At 26.1% G+C, this 17,751-nt stretch overlaps 1 protein-coding gene across 2 annotated transcripts in view; it reads right to left on the bottom strand.

Annotated features, from left to right (window-relative positions):
- Window positions 1-668: 668 nt before the first annotated feature.
- The window catches only part of LOC136980837 (tachykinins-like), a 47,724-nt gene continuing 30,641 nt past the window's right edge, over window positions 669-17,751 (bottom strand). The window contains exons 2-5 of one of the 2 annotated variants that reach the window (XM_067277041.1): window positions 14,576-14,731; window positions 2,543-2,672; window positions 1,835-2,458; window positions 669-897 (exon numbers count right to left, since the gene is read on the bottom strand). In XM_067277041.1, the coding sequence (XP_067133142.1) occupies window positions 857-897; window positions 1,835-2,458; window positions 2,543-2,672; window positions 14,576-14,713 (933 nt within the window). In that variant the 5' untranslated portion in view covers window positions 14,714-14,731 and the 3' untranslated portion in view covers window positions 669-856. Of the gene's footprint in view, window positions 898-1,834; window positions 2,673-14,575; window positions 14,732-17,751 lie in introns of both variants that reach the window. The other variant, XM_067277040.1, reaches the window with a different exon arrangement.

The raw sequence follows: 17,751 nt of genomic DNA, 5'->3' as shown, positions 1-17,751 counted from the left end.
ATTAATTTCAGAAAAGCCTTGAAATTCGCCATAAATTGTTTAAAGTTTTAACATCAATTAATGAAAATTAATTAAATCTAATATACAATTAAGTTTCGATTCTCCATTGTTAATATTCTAATTAACAAATAAATTTTATTTCGATCGAAATTTAGCTAAAGTCGAAAACTATAAATTTCTAATTTTCATTGAATATGAAAGAATTCGCTTCCAGGTAAGAATTCGATTGAGCGAAAACTTTGTAAATTATTAACTTGTAACATAATATTACAATTAAAAACTTGAAATTAATTTGAATTTAGACAATATTCATAACGTTTTTCATTATAAAATTTAAAAAATAATAAAAAATAATTAAAATTAAAGAATAATTTCATTAAACTTTTTTTTGATAGAATTTCCTTAATTTATAATTAAAATCGTTAATAAAAATTTTTAAATTTTTTTCTTAGAATTTTAATTAATTTAAATACAAGAACAAATCTCTAATGTCTGTATAAACGTATAAAATATGATTTAATGATTTGATTTATGTCGCCAAAACACAAAAACAAAACGAACTTCTGGATTATCCGATAGAACCCTGGTTCCAACAAGTTCGGATAATCGAGTTTCAAATGCATATAGAAATTGGTAATTAAACCATATAAAGTTGACAATACATTAAAAAAAAGAAAAGAATTTACGCATGTTTTATTTATACTGAACTATACATTCACTTTTTGTTCTTTCTCTACTAGAGAGCATTTTTTATGTAATAACAACAAATTAATGTAGCGGTGTAACAGAATCAAAAATTATTAACAGAATTATTCACAAAATGATGAACTACAAGTGAAGTTTTACCAAATCAGAACTAACCTCGACTTGCAAAAAATTTACCTCTTTTCTTCAGAACTGTAAAATAAATAAAAAAATTATATATTAAATTTAAAAAATAAGATTATATACAGTATTATATGATATTATATTTATGATATATACGGTAAAACCTGTTCAAAACGGAACTTTAATACAACAAAAACCTGCCTAAGCGGAAAGAATTTCTCAGAATGCAGCGATTTTCCGTGTTAAAACGGAAACTTACCAAACCGGAAAACATATTCGGTATTGTGAGTCCAGTTTACACAGGTTTTACTGTACAGTACATAGTTTATAAACTCTCTCTCTCTCTCTCTCTCTTTACTTCAGTGAACGTTCTTTTTTTTGCAGAACTCTATGAAGCCGAATGTATAATAACATGTACTGCATTGATATGCGTATTCAAAGAAAGAAATTAAATTAAACTTTGTAAAAATTATATCTGATCCTAAAGGCAGGATAATACGCGAATTGTTAAATAAATTCAAAACAATGAAGTAGAAACTGGACATCCACGTGCAGTTTCTACACTCAGATCATGCAATAAATGCAATGAGAAATGTCATCAGATGCAATTCGTGCCACATCTTGTGGATTCAGGCTGTCCAATTTAATTGTCTACAAAATTTTGTGACTATATTCAAGAAATTATTTATAAAAAATATTTTCTATCGTTTTATAATTGAATTTAATACAATTATTTATTATTTCTCTGAAATAGATAGTGACGTTATACTTTCAAAATTTTAATAATATTAACATGCAATAGAATTTTTTAATCGTGTCAGTATATGTAGAATTAATTTATCAAAATTTGTCAGTAAATTCTTAAAATTATAGTTCAATTTAAACTGAAACTTAAGTTTAAAATATTTATTTTTAGTCGAACTTATTTATAAATTAAACAGAAATTAAATTGATTGTCACAAAATGCTGAACATAATTTCATGAAGAATTTAATATTGTAACTAACCTGGTGTTTCTTTTAGATCCAAATGATGAGCATTTCTTTTTCCTCTCATTGGTATCAATGCTGCCCTTTTAATTTCATCATCCAATTCGTCGTCTTGATGAAGAATGTAAGCGTGTCTCATATCATCGATAAAATCATCTACGTCTTTTTTACCTCTCATTGCATAAAACGCCCTTTTGTTTTCATCATAATAATCTTTTTTCCCTCTCATAGCATAAAAAGCTCTCTTATCTTCATCCTTGTCATCTTTCTTACCTCTCATGGCGTAGAATGCTCTTTTATTAAAATCATCCTTTTTACCTCTCATTGCGTAAAAAGCTCTCTTATCCTCTTCCAATTCATCCAATCCTTTCTTCCCCCTCATAGCGTAGAAAGCTCTTTTTAAATCATCCTTTTTACCTCTCATAGCATAGAATGCTCTCTTATCTTCATCAAATTCGTCGTTCAGATCTTTCTTTCCTCTCATCGCATAGAATGCTCTTTTTTCTTCAGTGTCATGCTTATTGAAATCCTTCTTGTCGTTATCCGTACCTGCGAAAAATGACCTCTTAAAATCATCCTTTTTACCTCTCATGGCATAGAATGCTCTCTTGTCTTCCATATTGATATCTTCGGGCTTGTTTCCTATAATTAAATCTCCTTTATCATCACCATAAACTCCTGCATTATCAATAATCACGTCTTTCTGATATACATCGCTTTTTTTACCTCTCAAAGGCATAAATGACGTACTGTCTTTATTATACAATTCTTCTCCATATTCTTTACTTTCCGGTAAGAATTCTGCAGATCGCTTTTCTTTAGTTGTTAGAACTGTATCGGTTTTCAATCCTTCTATCTACATAAAATTATATAAAACAATATTAGAAGTTTTTAAACTTGTAAAATCATATAAAATAAACTTTTTAAATTGCATAAAATTGAAAATATTTCTCCAGAACGGACTTAGCCAGATGACCGACATAACTATTGTTGTTAGGAAAAGTATGATGTACAGGGGCAAGACACTACTAAAATCGATAGCATATATTTTAAATTTAATTAATTAAAATATGATTAAAAATTGCAGCTTGGCATTGTGACGATGTCACAATAATATACATTTGATTTTTAACATTTTATAAATTAAAATTAATTCTAAGAAAGTTTAAATTTTTTCTAATATGAATTATTTAATTTTATCAAAATATCAAAATAAAAACTCAACAATATTTATACAAAAATAATTTCTCTTTAATTTTATTACATAAAACATTTAAATTAATTAGATATAATCTTATTATATTACAATGTATTATAAATTTACTTATAACAAATTATAAGTTTAATTTTTAAAATGCATCATAAATAAATACGGAGCAATTACTTTTAATGCATATATTTAACGTTAATAAAATGATTGTTATTAAATATTAAACAATTTTTTAACATTTATATTTTTAAAAAGTGCTTTTAAGAAGATTAATGTTTATAGTTAGGAACTAATAAAAAATAATTAGTGTACGTTATTTTTTCTTTCGCAAATAAAAATATAAATAATTAACAAGGAGTTATTTATTGTGACATCGTCACAATGCAAGGCTGCAATTTTTAATTATTTTTAATTATAGAAAAATCACGTGAATTTCAGTCCAGACAGGAAGTTCTTATATAGTTAATTCGGTCTCCGATCCCTAAGCTTTCCATGTCTGGCTGGTCTCGACTTTAGTAGTATCTTGACCCTAAAATTATACTTTTACTGATAACAATCAAGTCATGCTGGTCATCTATGTAACTCTGACAGTCTGACAGTAGGAAAGTATAGATCTGCAATATGAAAATTGCAGCCCAATTTGCATTATATAAAATAGAATGATGGATGTGGAGTACATCTGTCTACCATAGCATAACGTTATTCGAATACATTCTCCGTTACTTTATCTACTTGGGCAAGTCCAAACCAATTGACTATAAGGGTTATTCATATGGCTGTCTGTGTTTCAAGGACATGATTCTATTTGATATACTTGATGTAGCCCCCAGTCTAATGTATGAAGCCAGAAATGAGGATTTTCTCTACGTAAATTACAAGTAGAACAATCATATAAAAATCTTTCTATTGAATACTGTTGTAGGAGGGGTATTGTACATTTTAAATTAATAAGATAGATACAGTTATAAAAATAATATATAGTTTTCTTTCATTCACTTCCTTTTCTCGTGTTTTTCTTAAAACTTATGTATTAGTTCTCTTGTCTAGGAAGAAACACTCAACTCCAGAGGTTTTTTCCTAGTTAAGAAAGTTAGAAATGTGCGTTAAAAAATATAATTTGTTAGGTAAACAAGAAAAAATGGCTTGAATATTAAACAATTTATTGAAACATCCTTATCGGACTGCAATTTGAAAAAATTGTAGACCTATAAATTCCCACTTTCTTTCCTTCCTGAAAGTCAAGACCAGATATAGAAAGCTTAGGGGTAGAAAACCCCGATTAACTATATACGAATTTCTGATGCAAACCGGAAGTCACGTTATTTCGATTTAAAACCTTTCCCGCGAAAGGAGTTGGATAGATAACAACTCTATTGCTAACGGAAAAGTATGATTTACAGGGGCAAGACACCACAGTACTAGGGGAGGTGGAGAGCATACATTTTAAATTAAATAAATTAAAAATATAAATAAAATTGCAGCCCGGCATTGTGACGATATTACAATAAATAATTGTTATGAGTTAAAAAATAATATCTGTTAAATAATTTTGAATATTTCGAGTAATGTATTTGTTACATTCCGAATTACTGAGCAGAGATGTTATGAAAAATTTCGCAGATTTTATGGGATATCCAAGTAATATTTGTTAAACAGAAACTGAGAATCGCCATCGTTGATGAAAATGTGAAATAGACTACAATAGAAGAAAGGTTCTGAAATAAAAATGATTACAGTAATGGTTACAGTATAGTAACATTGATTTTAGGTATTCAGCTATAATACGGTAGTTATAATTTCATATAGAACCTTTTGCAGTTAAATTTAGAATACAGAAGATGCATTTAGAAATATCGGTTGACAGAATAATAAGATACGAAGTATCATTGATGAAAAATGAAATTTTGAAAATCATCTTTGTCTTTTTTATCAAGATATTTAATGTAGTTTTGACACGAGTTACGAAAAGCAGGCTATTCGTCTGCAGGGCCGGATTTACGGTTGCGCAGGGTGCAGCTGTATCCTCTGCAGACGAATGCAGCTGAGGATTTTTTCAAACTAAAGTTTCTAATCGATAGGTATATTCCTGAAACAGAGTGATATGGTTTAAGTTAACGACCGGTTTTTAAATTCACAAACAATAGTACAGGAATTCAATTGGGTAAAGCATATATGAAGCACGTAACTTGATATTTAAACAATTTGAAGGCTGTATGGCCTAGACGTTGCTATTTTTTGTCCTAAACAGTAGTTTAAAGCAGACTAAATATCATGGCTATCGAAAGATATAGTTTTTCTTTGGAGACGATGTTTCAAGCTATGGACGTTGAAAAAAGTATTCGGAATGTGAAACAATTTCGAATTTTTCCGAACAATTATATAATGCGCGGATTTGTATGTACGTGCAAGCCTTTTCTTTGAATGCTTTGACGAAACCTTGTTATAAGCATAATTTGGATCCAGGTGGATCAAGTTAAAATTGTCCGATAATCCATATAAAATAAGTGTTTATGATTTTTACCGCATGTTTTGCAGATTGGATCATTTTCAGACTACATACATAAGTACTTTATAAAGCTTATAGCTTGTTTACATGATCACAAATAGTATTTTTTCTCAAATAATGTAGGGTCCGTTTTAGATATCTGTATAGTGAAAATCATTTTTGCGCATGTATAGTTCACGTGAAAAATATCACGCCACCATCCAAGTACAGATGAGTGTACAAATTCAAATTTTTAAATTTGCACTGTTTAACTCGCTCTCGCATTCTTTTTGTCCAACAAAAGAACAGTCATTGCCATTTTTCATTGCCATAGAAACCTCTCAATTTTCAAACTCACAAAATCCATTGAATTAATTGAATTAAAATTATTGAAAATGTTAAATTTATTACTTTAATAATGTTAAATTTAAATCTTTCAAAAAAGTTGTGTAAATATAATGTTTAATTAAATATGAGGGAGATTATTTCTTGTGAGTAAAGTGGTCAAACTTTGTTATATCAAGTTTGGTTCGATCAACAATACAGAAAACAACGAAAATTAATGCTTAATTGCTCAGAAAATACGTACGAGAGTTTGGATCCTAAACATTTAAAAGAAAACAATTGATCACAGATAAGTTCTAGTTGCGCTGAAGCTAAATTTAGTAGTGTTTATGATATGTTAGAAAAGAAACATTACTATCAATTTCCACACTAAATCTATAATTTAGCTGCAATTTGAAAAAAAATGTAGAATTATAAATTTCCACTTTATCCGTGTCTATCCTTAATCTCGAAAACAAAGTTAGATAGATAAAAATTAAGACCATACATGGAAACCTTAGGAACAGGGATTAACTATATACTATTCCCGGTGTAAACCGCAATTCACGTTATTTCAATTCAAAACTCTTCTTCTGAAAGGAGTTAAATAGATGACCAGCACAACTCTATCGACAGCAGGAAAAGTACGATGTACTGTACAGGGGCAAGACACTACTAATTTGAGGTGGAGAGCATATAATTTAATTTAAATGAATTTAAAATATGATTAAAATTTACAGCCAGGCATTGTGACAATGTCACAATAAATAATTGCTCGTTAGTTCATAACTTAATAAGAGTGTTTACTAATTTCTCATGTGTACTGTGCTACAAAACAAAGGTACACTACGAGTGCTTTAGACCAATTGTAGAACGAGGAAAAACAGCTCAAACATCTTGTAAACAATTGTATACATTCAATAATGATGAATTAGGTAGCATGGAAAGTTATACAATTTTGAGCATGTAAGCTAATTTTATTTGTAATTGGCTTGATTCTAGTGACTTTTTTAACATGCATAATGTATATTTCAACTATTTTGACGAGCAGACAACACTGCATACATCTGGAGTTTTAATTTGCATACGTATATACATATATTGAAATTTTAAATACATAGGCTATAAATTCCACCCATAATCATGAACATAGACTAATGGGTGTTGTTAAATAAATTACCATTTAACAAAATTTTATTGATTTTTTCTTGAATTTTATTATTTGTTTATAAATAAAAAAAATCGAATATCAAATTCTAAAGATATTAAATTATAAAAATACTTTTGAATAAATTAAATTTTTTTAATAAAGTGATGCAGTTAATAAATTAAACATTTAGTATTTAATAAATGAGGATTTTTCATTTAACAATATGAATAATTAGCATTAAATACTGTAAATTAAAATTTAAAAAATTTAATATTTATTTTTATTCATTTATAAATAAAAATTTATATTAAAATTATGATTTTATATTCTAAGAATGATATTTTATTTTAAAAATATTTTTTAAAACTGAATGTTTTTAATGAATTCATGCGATTGATTAAATAAAACTTCCGTTTTTTTAAGAAATGAAGTCTCTTAATTTAATAATGTAAATAATTATCATCAATAATATTTTTATAAATTTATTTATTGTTAAAATAAGAAAATATAAATGCATTTTTTAAGCTTAATCTTTAATTCATCAACTTTACCACTTTATTAAAAAATATTTTTTATAATTATTTATTTTTAGAATATAGAAATGTATCTTTAATGCGTGTTTATTTAATAATAAGCAATAAATAATTTTAAAAATCAATAAAATTTTTTAAATTATTAATTATTTTTAAGTAAAACTTGCAACTTTGTATTCTTAAAATAAAGAATTATTTTTAAGACATGTGTATTTTTAAATTAATATTTTTAACATAGTGATACAATTAATAAATTAAACATTTACTTTCAAAAACTGGGGCGATTTTTTTTAATTTAATAAATCAATAATGCTTCAATTTGGTTTTATATTTTACTTTCTCGGCTAATATATATAACAGAGTGAAAGCATGGCAGTCGAACAAAAAATCATTCCCTAAAATTTTTACATTCTGGACTCAGAAGACCTGAAACGTTGATAAATGCAAAATTAAAGGGTTTTTTTCTGTATGCACAGTCGAATGCTTGTGTGTGTGTGTGTGTTTTTTTTTTACCCAATTTGAAACTGTGCCTTTTGTCGAAAGTCTCTGAAATTTTGCAGGAAGGTTTATATATTAGAGGCATTGATACTGTTAAAATTTGGTGATTAAAGGTCAAAAAGAGTAGGGACATATGGAAGGGGGGGGTCATTTGTTATATCTGTAATGGGATCGGACTTGGGAAATTTTACTCGTTATGAGCATTTATAACTTTTTTTTTTATGAAAGTCATCGCTATCTTCAAAATTAATTCTTTTTGCTTTTTATAATAATAATTAATAATATAAAAATTTTTAAACACAATCTCATAACAGATGGCGCCACACATAATTTTAAGTTTGCCGGGAAAGTTACGCAACTCGTTGCTTAGTTTCTTCGTATTTTGAATAAGATTTCTATTACTAATGTCAGTAATTCTATTGTAAAACAGTTTTAAAAGTAAAAATCAATTTATTTAACAGATAATCTTATGCGACTTAAAAATTCATGGATTAATCTTTAAGTAAAATATGTTTTTAATTTAGATTTTTAAAAGTTAATATATATATTACATTTATTTATTTATCATATTTTTATAATAAATTTTAAAAGTTTTGAAAGATATAAGAACTTACAGTTCTAAATATAATACTTTAAGCAAACAAAAATAGTTTTGCATACGATTTTAATAGGAAAGAGAAGTGATTTAGACGAAATTCACTTCCAATAATAGAATTAGATGCGATTTTTCAAGTTAAAAAAAATTAGAAAGTATCATGAGTAGATTTGAATTTCTCCAGTAAATCAGAGTCACAAATAACATGGCATAAAACTTGAACGTAAAAATAGATTTAAATAATTTATAATGATATCTACAGTTAGGTATTCTGGATTTAAAAACGTTAAATTGAACTTAAGTTGAATTTCTTCAGATATCTTGGATTTCTTCTGATCGTTTTGTAATAACAAAGAATGTAAAATGTAAAAAGTATATTAAATAAAGTTGACATCAAATATTTCTATGTCTTATCCTTCAATTTAAACGTTTTAATAAAATATTTGATATTTATTCTTTACAAAGTTTTACTGTTGCAAAAAGTAGTGATAAAATAATTCTTCTTAAACTTCTTAATTTTTGCATTAAGACTAAAAAATTTTAATTTTCTATTATAAAAGTTGAAGCAAAAAGTATCTCACGCCTTATTACTTGTTGAAAATACTTATCAGAGTGATATTTTTAATTTGCAGATCTATACATTCCCACTGTGTCCGTGTGTTCTGTCTGATTGTCTCTTCATTAATCACGAGAATGGAGTTAGATAGATAAAAATCGAACTAGACGTGAAAAGCTTAGTGGCTGAGCTCCCCCCAGTAACTATATACGAACTTTCATAGTGTGGACCGGAAGTTACGTGATTTCAATTCAAAATTTAATCGAGAATGGAGTTAGTTAAATGACAGCATGACTCGATTGTTATCAAGAGAAGTATGATGTACAGGGGATAACAGAACTAAATTCGAGAACAGGTATGAAAAGCTTATGAGCCTGTTATCCCTTATTAACTTTCTACTAACTTCCGGTCCAAACGGAAATCACGTGATCTTTAAGATTAAAAGACTATTAAAAACTTGCAGCCCGGTATTGTGACGACGTCACAAGAACCAAACTATATTTATTTATTTAAAATATTAAAAATATATTCAAATATAACATTTTACATTAAAAAAGAAGGCCTACGGGTTGCAAGAATAATCTTTTAACAACTGATCGTTAAATATGACTTTTAAAAGTGGTTGGATAATAAAACTTTTAAAGATTGAATCGCTTGAAGATCGGCTTAGTGAAAATAGTAGTAAAAAAAGGCAGTAAATAAGCGATTATTCTCTTTTAAATCGTTTTTTAAGCCGTGAATGTGGTCTCTTAACAATAATCATTAAATTTGAAATGCTGATATAATAAAATTTAAGCGTAACTATAAATATACGAATTAAAATTTAACGATAATAGAAAACAATATTAAAACAATTTGAATAAACAATTATATACAGTGTATTAATAATTACAATACTAATTAATACATCAAACAATCTGTTAATAAATGATATATAGGATACAAATTCTATACATGGCCTTAGGTATCTTAATAAACTTATCTACGTTATTGAAAGAGAGAGTTTATTCGAATATTCGCGTAAGATAAAGATTAATTAATTTATTTTTATATTTAAAAGAAATTAATTTGCTTATTAAAAAAAGCTGTAAATGTTATTTCTTTGTTCAAATATTTTAAATTTAATTTTATTTGGAATATTTACATACTTTTAACGATTAAAAAATAATTTGTTGACAAAAGGAGCTTCCTTTATTAAGGGATTTACATAAAAATATTAAAAGCTGCAAACCAGAAACGAAAAATTGCAGTGATAATTATACAATTAGTTGCGTTCTGTACGCTTATATAATGTTTAATTTACTTTTTATTGAAAATGTAATAATTTTTCTAGAGTTATTTAAGAATTTGTTACTAATTTTACACAAGAATCTTCTGTGTGAATTAGTTTTGTATGCTTTAAAATGGAGTAATTATATTAAGATAAAAATTACAATTTTTGTACTTAGTAAAAAGCATTATTTCAAAACAAGAAATATAATTGAATTAAATGTTTTTTAATAAATATATTTACATTTTTTAAACTTAAAATGAGTTATTTACAATATTATAATATTTAAATTTATTTTCTTTATTTAAGTAAATTGTAAATGTAAATATTAATATGTTCTTTTAACAAAATTTCAATTTAAAAAGATAAAGTTTAATTTGAATAATTTTAGTTAATCTTAAACTTTAGAAACAATAGTTTAATTAATTTCTCGACGTCGCTTATTATAAATTTTTATTCAACTGCAATTTGAAAATTGCAGACCTATAAATTCCTACTGACTTCCATTTGTCAGTCTGTCTGTCCTCCGTTAATCTCGAGAACGAAATTAGATGGATGATCAACATGATTGTTTTGTTAACAGGAAATGTATGATGTACAGGGCCATACATAACATTACTAAAATCAAGACCATTGTGCATCGAGACGATCTCATAATAAATAATTGCTGGTTTTACTATAAAGTTGTTTTAATATACGATATTTTACTTTATCTTTTAATTTTTAAATTTTACTCCATTTTAATTGTTTTTTTTTTTTGTATGTTTTAATTTGAATTTTGTTCTATATAAAAATTCCTGTTATATATATATATATTCTACATCATTCTAATCTGATAAATGAATTGTTGTAAACTATTGGCTACCTAAACTAGGCAATTGATTAGTTCACTTATCGACATTTGTACATGTGTACTTTTGTGATTTATTAACTTCTAGCTTTGATTTTCTTTCTCTTCTATATTAGAAAACTTAGTTTTTGTTTGTATGTGTGTGCAGTGCCGAACTGCCCACTAGACACATGAAGCACATGTCCAGGGTTTCAGGTCTAAGGAGCCCAAGATTGAAAAAAAATAAAGCAATTTTACCGTTGCAATTGTATGTCATAACTTATACATAATTCTATAGCTACAATTACACATTATTGGACTGCAATTTTTAAATTGTAGACCTATAAATTTTCACTGCCATCTGTCTGCCTGACTGTCCTTCCTTGATCTTTGAAAACGGAGTTAGACAGATAAATAAATAAATTATAATAAAGTTGTTTTTAAGTTTGTTTTTCAATATTTCTTTATTAAATATTATTATACGTTATTTTTTTAAATATAATTTTTATTATAAAACAAATTAGTCAATTGGATAAATTTGAAAAAATATGTATTCAGCACATATAAACAATAATTGAGTATATTTAATATATAAAAATCTATCTACTTAATTCAACTATCTATTTATACTTCATTTAAGCATATAATATGAAATTTAAATTATAGATCGAAAATTTTTAAGTTTAAAAAATAAACATTTATCCCAAGAGGACTTTCTGTACAAATCTGGATCCTATTTAGGTAGCCTATTAGACACGCGAAAAAAGCCCGGGAAACTCCACGCAGTTAGTCCGTTGATATGGTGTCAGCCCACAACCCAGTGTTCAATGGGTTTATCCACTCTGCTAACAATGGGATGCTGCATTTATGCAATCTTGCATTAATGAATATGACTTCCTAATGGTTATAAAAACGTTGTTTGTCAGATCTCGAGTCTCACAATTTTTTCAATATACTTGAGACCTCAAACAGAGGTCCCCTGTAGATTAAAAAAACAAACAAACAAAAAGCATTTAAAAGTTGTATTATATTTTTAAGTAGTAAAATTTGAGAAAATAAAAATTATTCCTTCCTTAAAACACAATTTCAAGGTAACAAATAATTTAAACAAATGTTTGTAAGGCCCTGTTGAATCTCTATAATAAGGCCTGAATATGATAATAGACGATATGAACCATTAATAGTATAATAAAGAAAACGAGCAATTATTTATTGTGACATTGTCACAATGCCGGGCTGCAATTTTTAATTTATTTAATATAAAATATATGCTCTCCACCTCAAATTAATAGTGGCTTGCCCCTGTACATCATACTTTTCCTTTAGCAATAGAGTCGTGCCGGTCATCTATCTAACAACTTTCAGTACCAGTATTAGTTGAAGAGTTAAAGATATCAGTATATCTTTAACTCTCCAACTAATCATTATAGAGACAAGAAAGTCTTTTATGAGTGTCCATTAAAATCTTTTAAAGTATTAAATATTAAAATTCTAAACTAATCTTTTATTTAAATCATGCTTTAAAGTTAGTTGATATAAATATATTTTTCACATTATTTTAAGAACTGTGAAAGACTCAATTCAATCACTTTACTGGAAAAACAAACTGAGTAACTTTAAAATGTATCTAGGTTAACTGACTTTTGGTTCATATTGTACATAATTTAAAATAATTATTTTACTTAAATTATTTATGCTACAGTATTGTGGGAATTATTGCATTTATTAATAATTCATTTTCTTACATTAAGTGCATCATTATCTTTGTTATTGATGAGAAGAACAAATTTTATATCGGAATTCCTAAAGTGTAATGCCGTTTTATTCATATAATTTTGATTAATAATAATGTTAAATTTGATTCTTATTTTTAAAATTATAACTTATTTATTTAAGGAAAACGTTAAAAATCTCTTTTGGTTGTTTTTTAAATACTTTATGTATAGAATATCGGTCGGAGTAATTAACATAAAGTCTTATCAATTTTTAACAGGAAATATTTTAGCTACAACTTTAAAAACTAATGTTTTTTTCAAAATATAGTGCGATAATATTTAATTATTTTACACTACATAAAATCAAATATGATTTATATAAGAAATTATGAATTTATAAGGAAGCAAATTAAAGTCAGACTCAGATAAAGTGGTTAGCAAGCCACTTTGCATTAAGAGGTGGACCTTAAAATGTAGTCTTTATTGACAAAAAAAAAATACCTAAAAAAGGCACGAAAGTAATTTAAATTAAGGTTTCTTTTGATTAAGTGGTGAAAAGCTGCTTTTATTTCTCCTTTTGATCTTTTCGAGAAGTTAAAAAAGAAATTAAGAAATTTCGAATACTATACTTCTAAACCTTTCTGAAAAAGCAAAACTTCTTAAAGAAAGTTTGGAAGTTTTGATTGCGCTGTTTTTATTTATTTTTTTCTGATTTTATTCAAACATTTTTATGACTCGAAAAGGGCGAATTATATATTTGTGAATGTCCCGAGCTACATCTCACCTCTTAAACTCTGATCAAAATTAACTATTTCTTTTGTAATTTATATAAATCTAATCAAAAAGTTTATAATTATTTTGTAAATTATATTTTCATTACCATCTGTAAAATTATTTAAATTGTATTTCTCGCATATTTAAATCTCAATTATAAAAAATTTAAATTGTTTAATATTACATTAATCTGATTAATTAATTAAAATTTCCCAATGAGAAATTAAAGTATAATGTTTTAAAATATATTAAATAAAAATAATACTGTAAACAGGATAAAACTAAAGGAAATCAATAGAAAAATCACATTTAATTTAATGAAAGTTTAATAAGCTGTTATAACTTAGAGTTATAACAGTTTATTAAACTTATCTAATTAATATATATATTTTTTATATTAATTAAATCATTATAATCTTTAAAATGATTAACTTTTATTTTCTATTTATTTGTCATTTATTTTATTTTATTAAATAAATACAATGAATGAAATGCAGTAAAATAGAATATTGTTAATCAAATATGCCAGTTCAAGTTTTGTATCTTAATTATTGTTAATTATATAGAACACATCTTGAAAATGAATAATTTGAAAGAGAAATTGCCTCAAGACGGATTTATAAACTTTCTCTTTCATGATCTTCTTTGTTTTATTTAAAGAAAAGGAAAGTGCTCTAGTTTACTTAAGAGAATTAACTAGATTTATTTATATCGATCTTCCGAGATGATCATGGAACTGCGAGAGTTTCTAATGGATGAAGCTCGCGTGAAAAAAACTTTTTCCACTTAAAACGAAAGAGTAAATATTTAATATATTTACCTGAGAGGCACCACCAATTTCATTTTGATGATTATCGGCAATAATTGTGACAGCATTTGTCCAAAATATGAAGAGCACGATACAACACGAACCAGAGATTCTCCAAGAATGTACAGTGGATAATTTGATTGGCGTCATTTTTAAATAATTTCAATGCTGAAAAGAAATATTTTAAAAAGTAAATAATTTTTTTTCATTAATATTTTAAAAATCCAAAATTAAAACAGAGCCGGATTTACATATAAGATAAACAAATCAAAATTCAAGGTCTCATGCCATGAGATGCCCACTTCGCCTTTAAAGTAGGGAAAAATTATTTATTATTTATTATTTAGTAGAGAAAAAAGGCCGCAATTTAAGACCAAAAATAATCTGTACACAATACAGCGGATTGTTGTACAGTTGTACAGATATAGCACGAGTATCAAGTAACAAAATTATTGACTTATAGGAATGTATATTTTTATGTCGATAAATATAAATTTGAGTTTTTTCGGGGAAAATTAAGAAGGAAAGATATTCTTTAATCATAAAACAACTTCACAAACTTTAATATAATTACAGAACCATCCGTATATTTAACAAGATGTAAGATATTTACATAATTAAGTTCAATTCGACAGTTAGATACTTGATTAGAAAACTAAAAATAAGTAAAAATTTCTTCAAATATAGAAACACAAAATTGCATAATAATGAAGAGGAAAGATTTCATTTTGTTTCCTTAAGTTAGAATCAAGAAATATTATCAATTTTTATTACACTTTGCTTATTTTTGTGGTAACTTTTTACACTGTTGAATCGTGGGAATATAAATCAAATCCAGGAACTAGTTGTAATTTAATGATATAAATCTTTGATTGACGTAATAGTATGTAATGATAAACTCTATCTGAATTTCAATTCATAAATAATTGCAATTCATACCAAGTTCCTACCTGAAAGAAGGGAAAATCGACTTCCTTCTCACAAATGAACCTCTGAATATTTTAAAGCTGTACATACAGCCTTTGGAATATTGATGATTTGTTTTTTTTTTTCTATTTTTATTAAAGAAAGTGGGAAAATATCGATCCTTTTGAATCATATCTTCTTACAAATCTTAAGAATGTCTTTCTTAATTTTAGTTACATATTTAAAATGCATCGTCACTGAAAAATAAATATAGAGTTAGTTTAAATTATATTATATGAGTGCTGTAAACAAGTTACAAGGTTCAAAGTTTTATAATTTTTTTGTAGAAAAAGTTATAAAGTTTATTTTTATAAAATCTACAATTTTTATTCACCAAATACATGATACTAATAAATTATAAAAGATATTTTAAATGAGGAAATACTTCGATTTTATGAACAGTAACTTTGATAATAATGTATATTTTATATTTAGTAATTTAATTAAAGTTTTTAAGAATTAAATTACAGAATTTTTTACTGAAATCCAAACATAACTTAGTGTTTGGGTATAAAATGTTATCGATAGCGTTTTAGTTCATTCCTATAGGGTTAATTGATCCTTCAGCTTCAGTGATAAACCTATGAGATTATGGCCACCAGAATAGATATTTCATCAAATATATGGAATTTATGGTACTTTATGAAGCTTTATGTGAAAATACAGTGAAGCGTCGAAAATCCGAAGTATTAAAAATTCAGATTCAGCCATGGAAAAATGAACTTTTAATAGTAATTTCGTTGTTAATGTAAAGTTTTTAACATTCCTTTAATTTTATTGTATATTTTAAGTTTAATTTTAATTTTATTTAGGAAGTTACAAATAAAAACTAATCTTATTTACATACATTAAGTGTCACAAAATGTTTTAAATAATATTATATCAATGGAAAAGTTAATATAAAGAATTGGCTCAGATGTCGAAAGCACGTTAAAAGAGGTTCTGCACTTTCAAACTTCTAAGAAAACTTTAATGTAAAAAATTTTTTGCAAATATTTGGGGACCTCACTAATAATTTTTCATGTGGCCCACAAAACCTCCAGATTTTCCTGAATATAAAATAAATTAAAGTACTCAATAAAAAGTAGAAAAAATTATAGAAACATCATAAGTATACAATAAATATAATTTTTAATATATTTTCATTAATGGGCTGCAATTTTCAGAGTTAGACAGATGAAAGTCGAGACCACATGCGGAAAGTTTAGGGCCAAGACGTTACGATTAACTATATACGAACTTCTAGTATGGATCGAAAGTCACGTTATTTCAATTCAAAAATTTTCGTCTGAAGGGAGTTAGATAGCTGACTGGCATTACTGCATTGTTAACAGGAAAAGTATGATATACGGGAGCAATACTACTATTACTAAAATTGAGAGCATTGTGACGAAAAATTGCAGCCTGGTATCATAATGATGTTACAATAAATAATTACTCGTTTACTGTCATTTATTTTTAGTGAGTTCTACTTAATTTTTAGTGAGTTCTACTATTATTGTCATAAATTGGGGAGCCTTTATGCTTTATGGCATTACACTATTGTGTAAACAAATAAATTTAACAACCAAACATAAGTTTCATAATATGTTATAAGCACAATATTACGTAAAGGTTATCGAACGTAGTAAAAATTATTATGATTAAACATTTCAATTACAACTGATTCACAATAATTTCACTCTTATGAATTTATTATACAAGAAATATTTAATCAGAATAACATCTACCTCATTACATAAATTGTTTTGTAACAAATGCATTTTTCTCCTTTAATTACACTTATAATTACACTAAAAATTAATAATTTTTGATAAATGTTATTCCTGTTTTACCATAAATTGATTTCTAAATTTCAACCATTAATTAGAAATTTTTTTGATACAATTGAAATTTTTTAAATGCAAATATTTACTTAAATTAGTAATTTTTAATAAAGTAAAATTATTATTTATCGTAACAAACCTAAATAGCAAGAAGAACAAATATATTATAGTAAAAACCTGTCCAAAACGGAACTTGAATAACACGGAAACCTGCCTAAACAGAATAAATTATTCAGAACGGACCGGTTTTTCTTTGTTTAAAATAATACCTGTTCAAAACAGAAAAATATTCCGATTTACACAAGTTTTACTGTATATAAATTAAAAATTGTAATTATATTGTCAGGTGATGAAGTCTACTCAAAGATCTGAATTAAAGAAAGGAAGAGAACTTGA

This window comes from Centruroides vittatus, unplaced genomic scaffold (genome assembly GCF_030686945.1).
Source record: "Centruroides vittatus isolate TY-2023 unplaced genomic scaffold, ASM3068694v2 contig_726, whole genome shotgun sequence".
Taxonomy (NCBI): domain Eukaryota; kingdom Metazoa; phylum Arthropoda; class Arachnida; order Scorpiones; family Buthidae; genus Centruroides; species Centruroides vittatus.
Note: the sequence above shows the minus strand (reverse complement) of the source record. Positions and strands in the feature narration are given on the sequence as shown.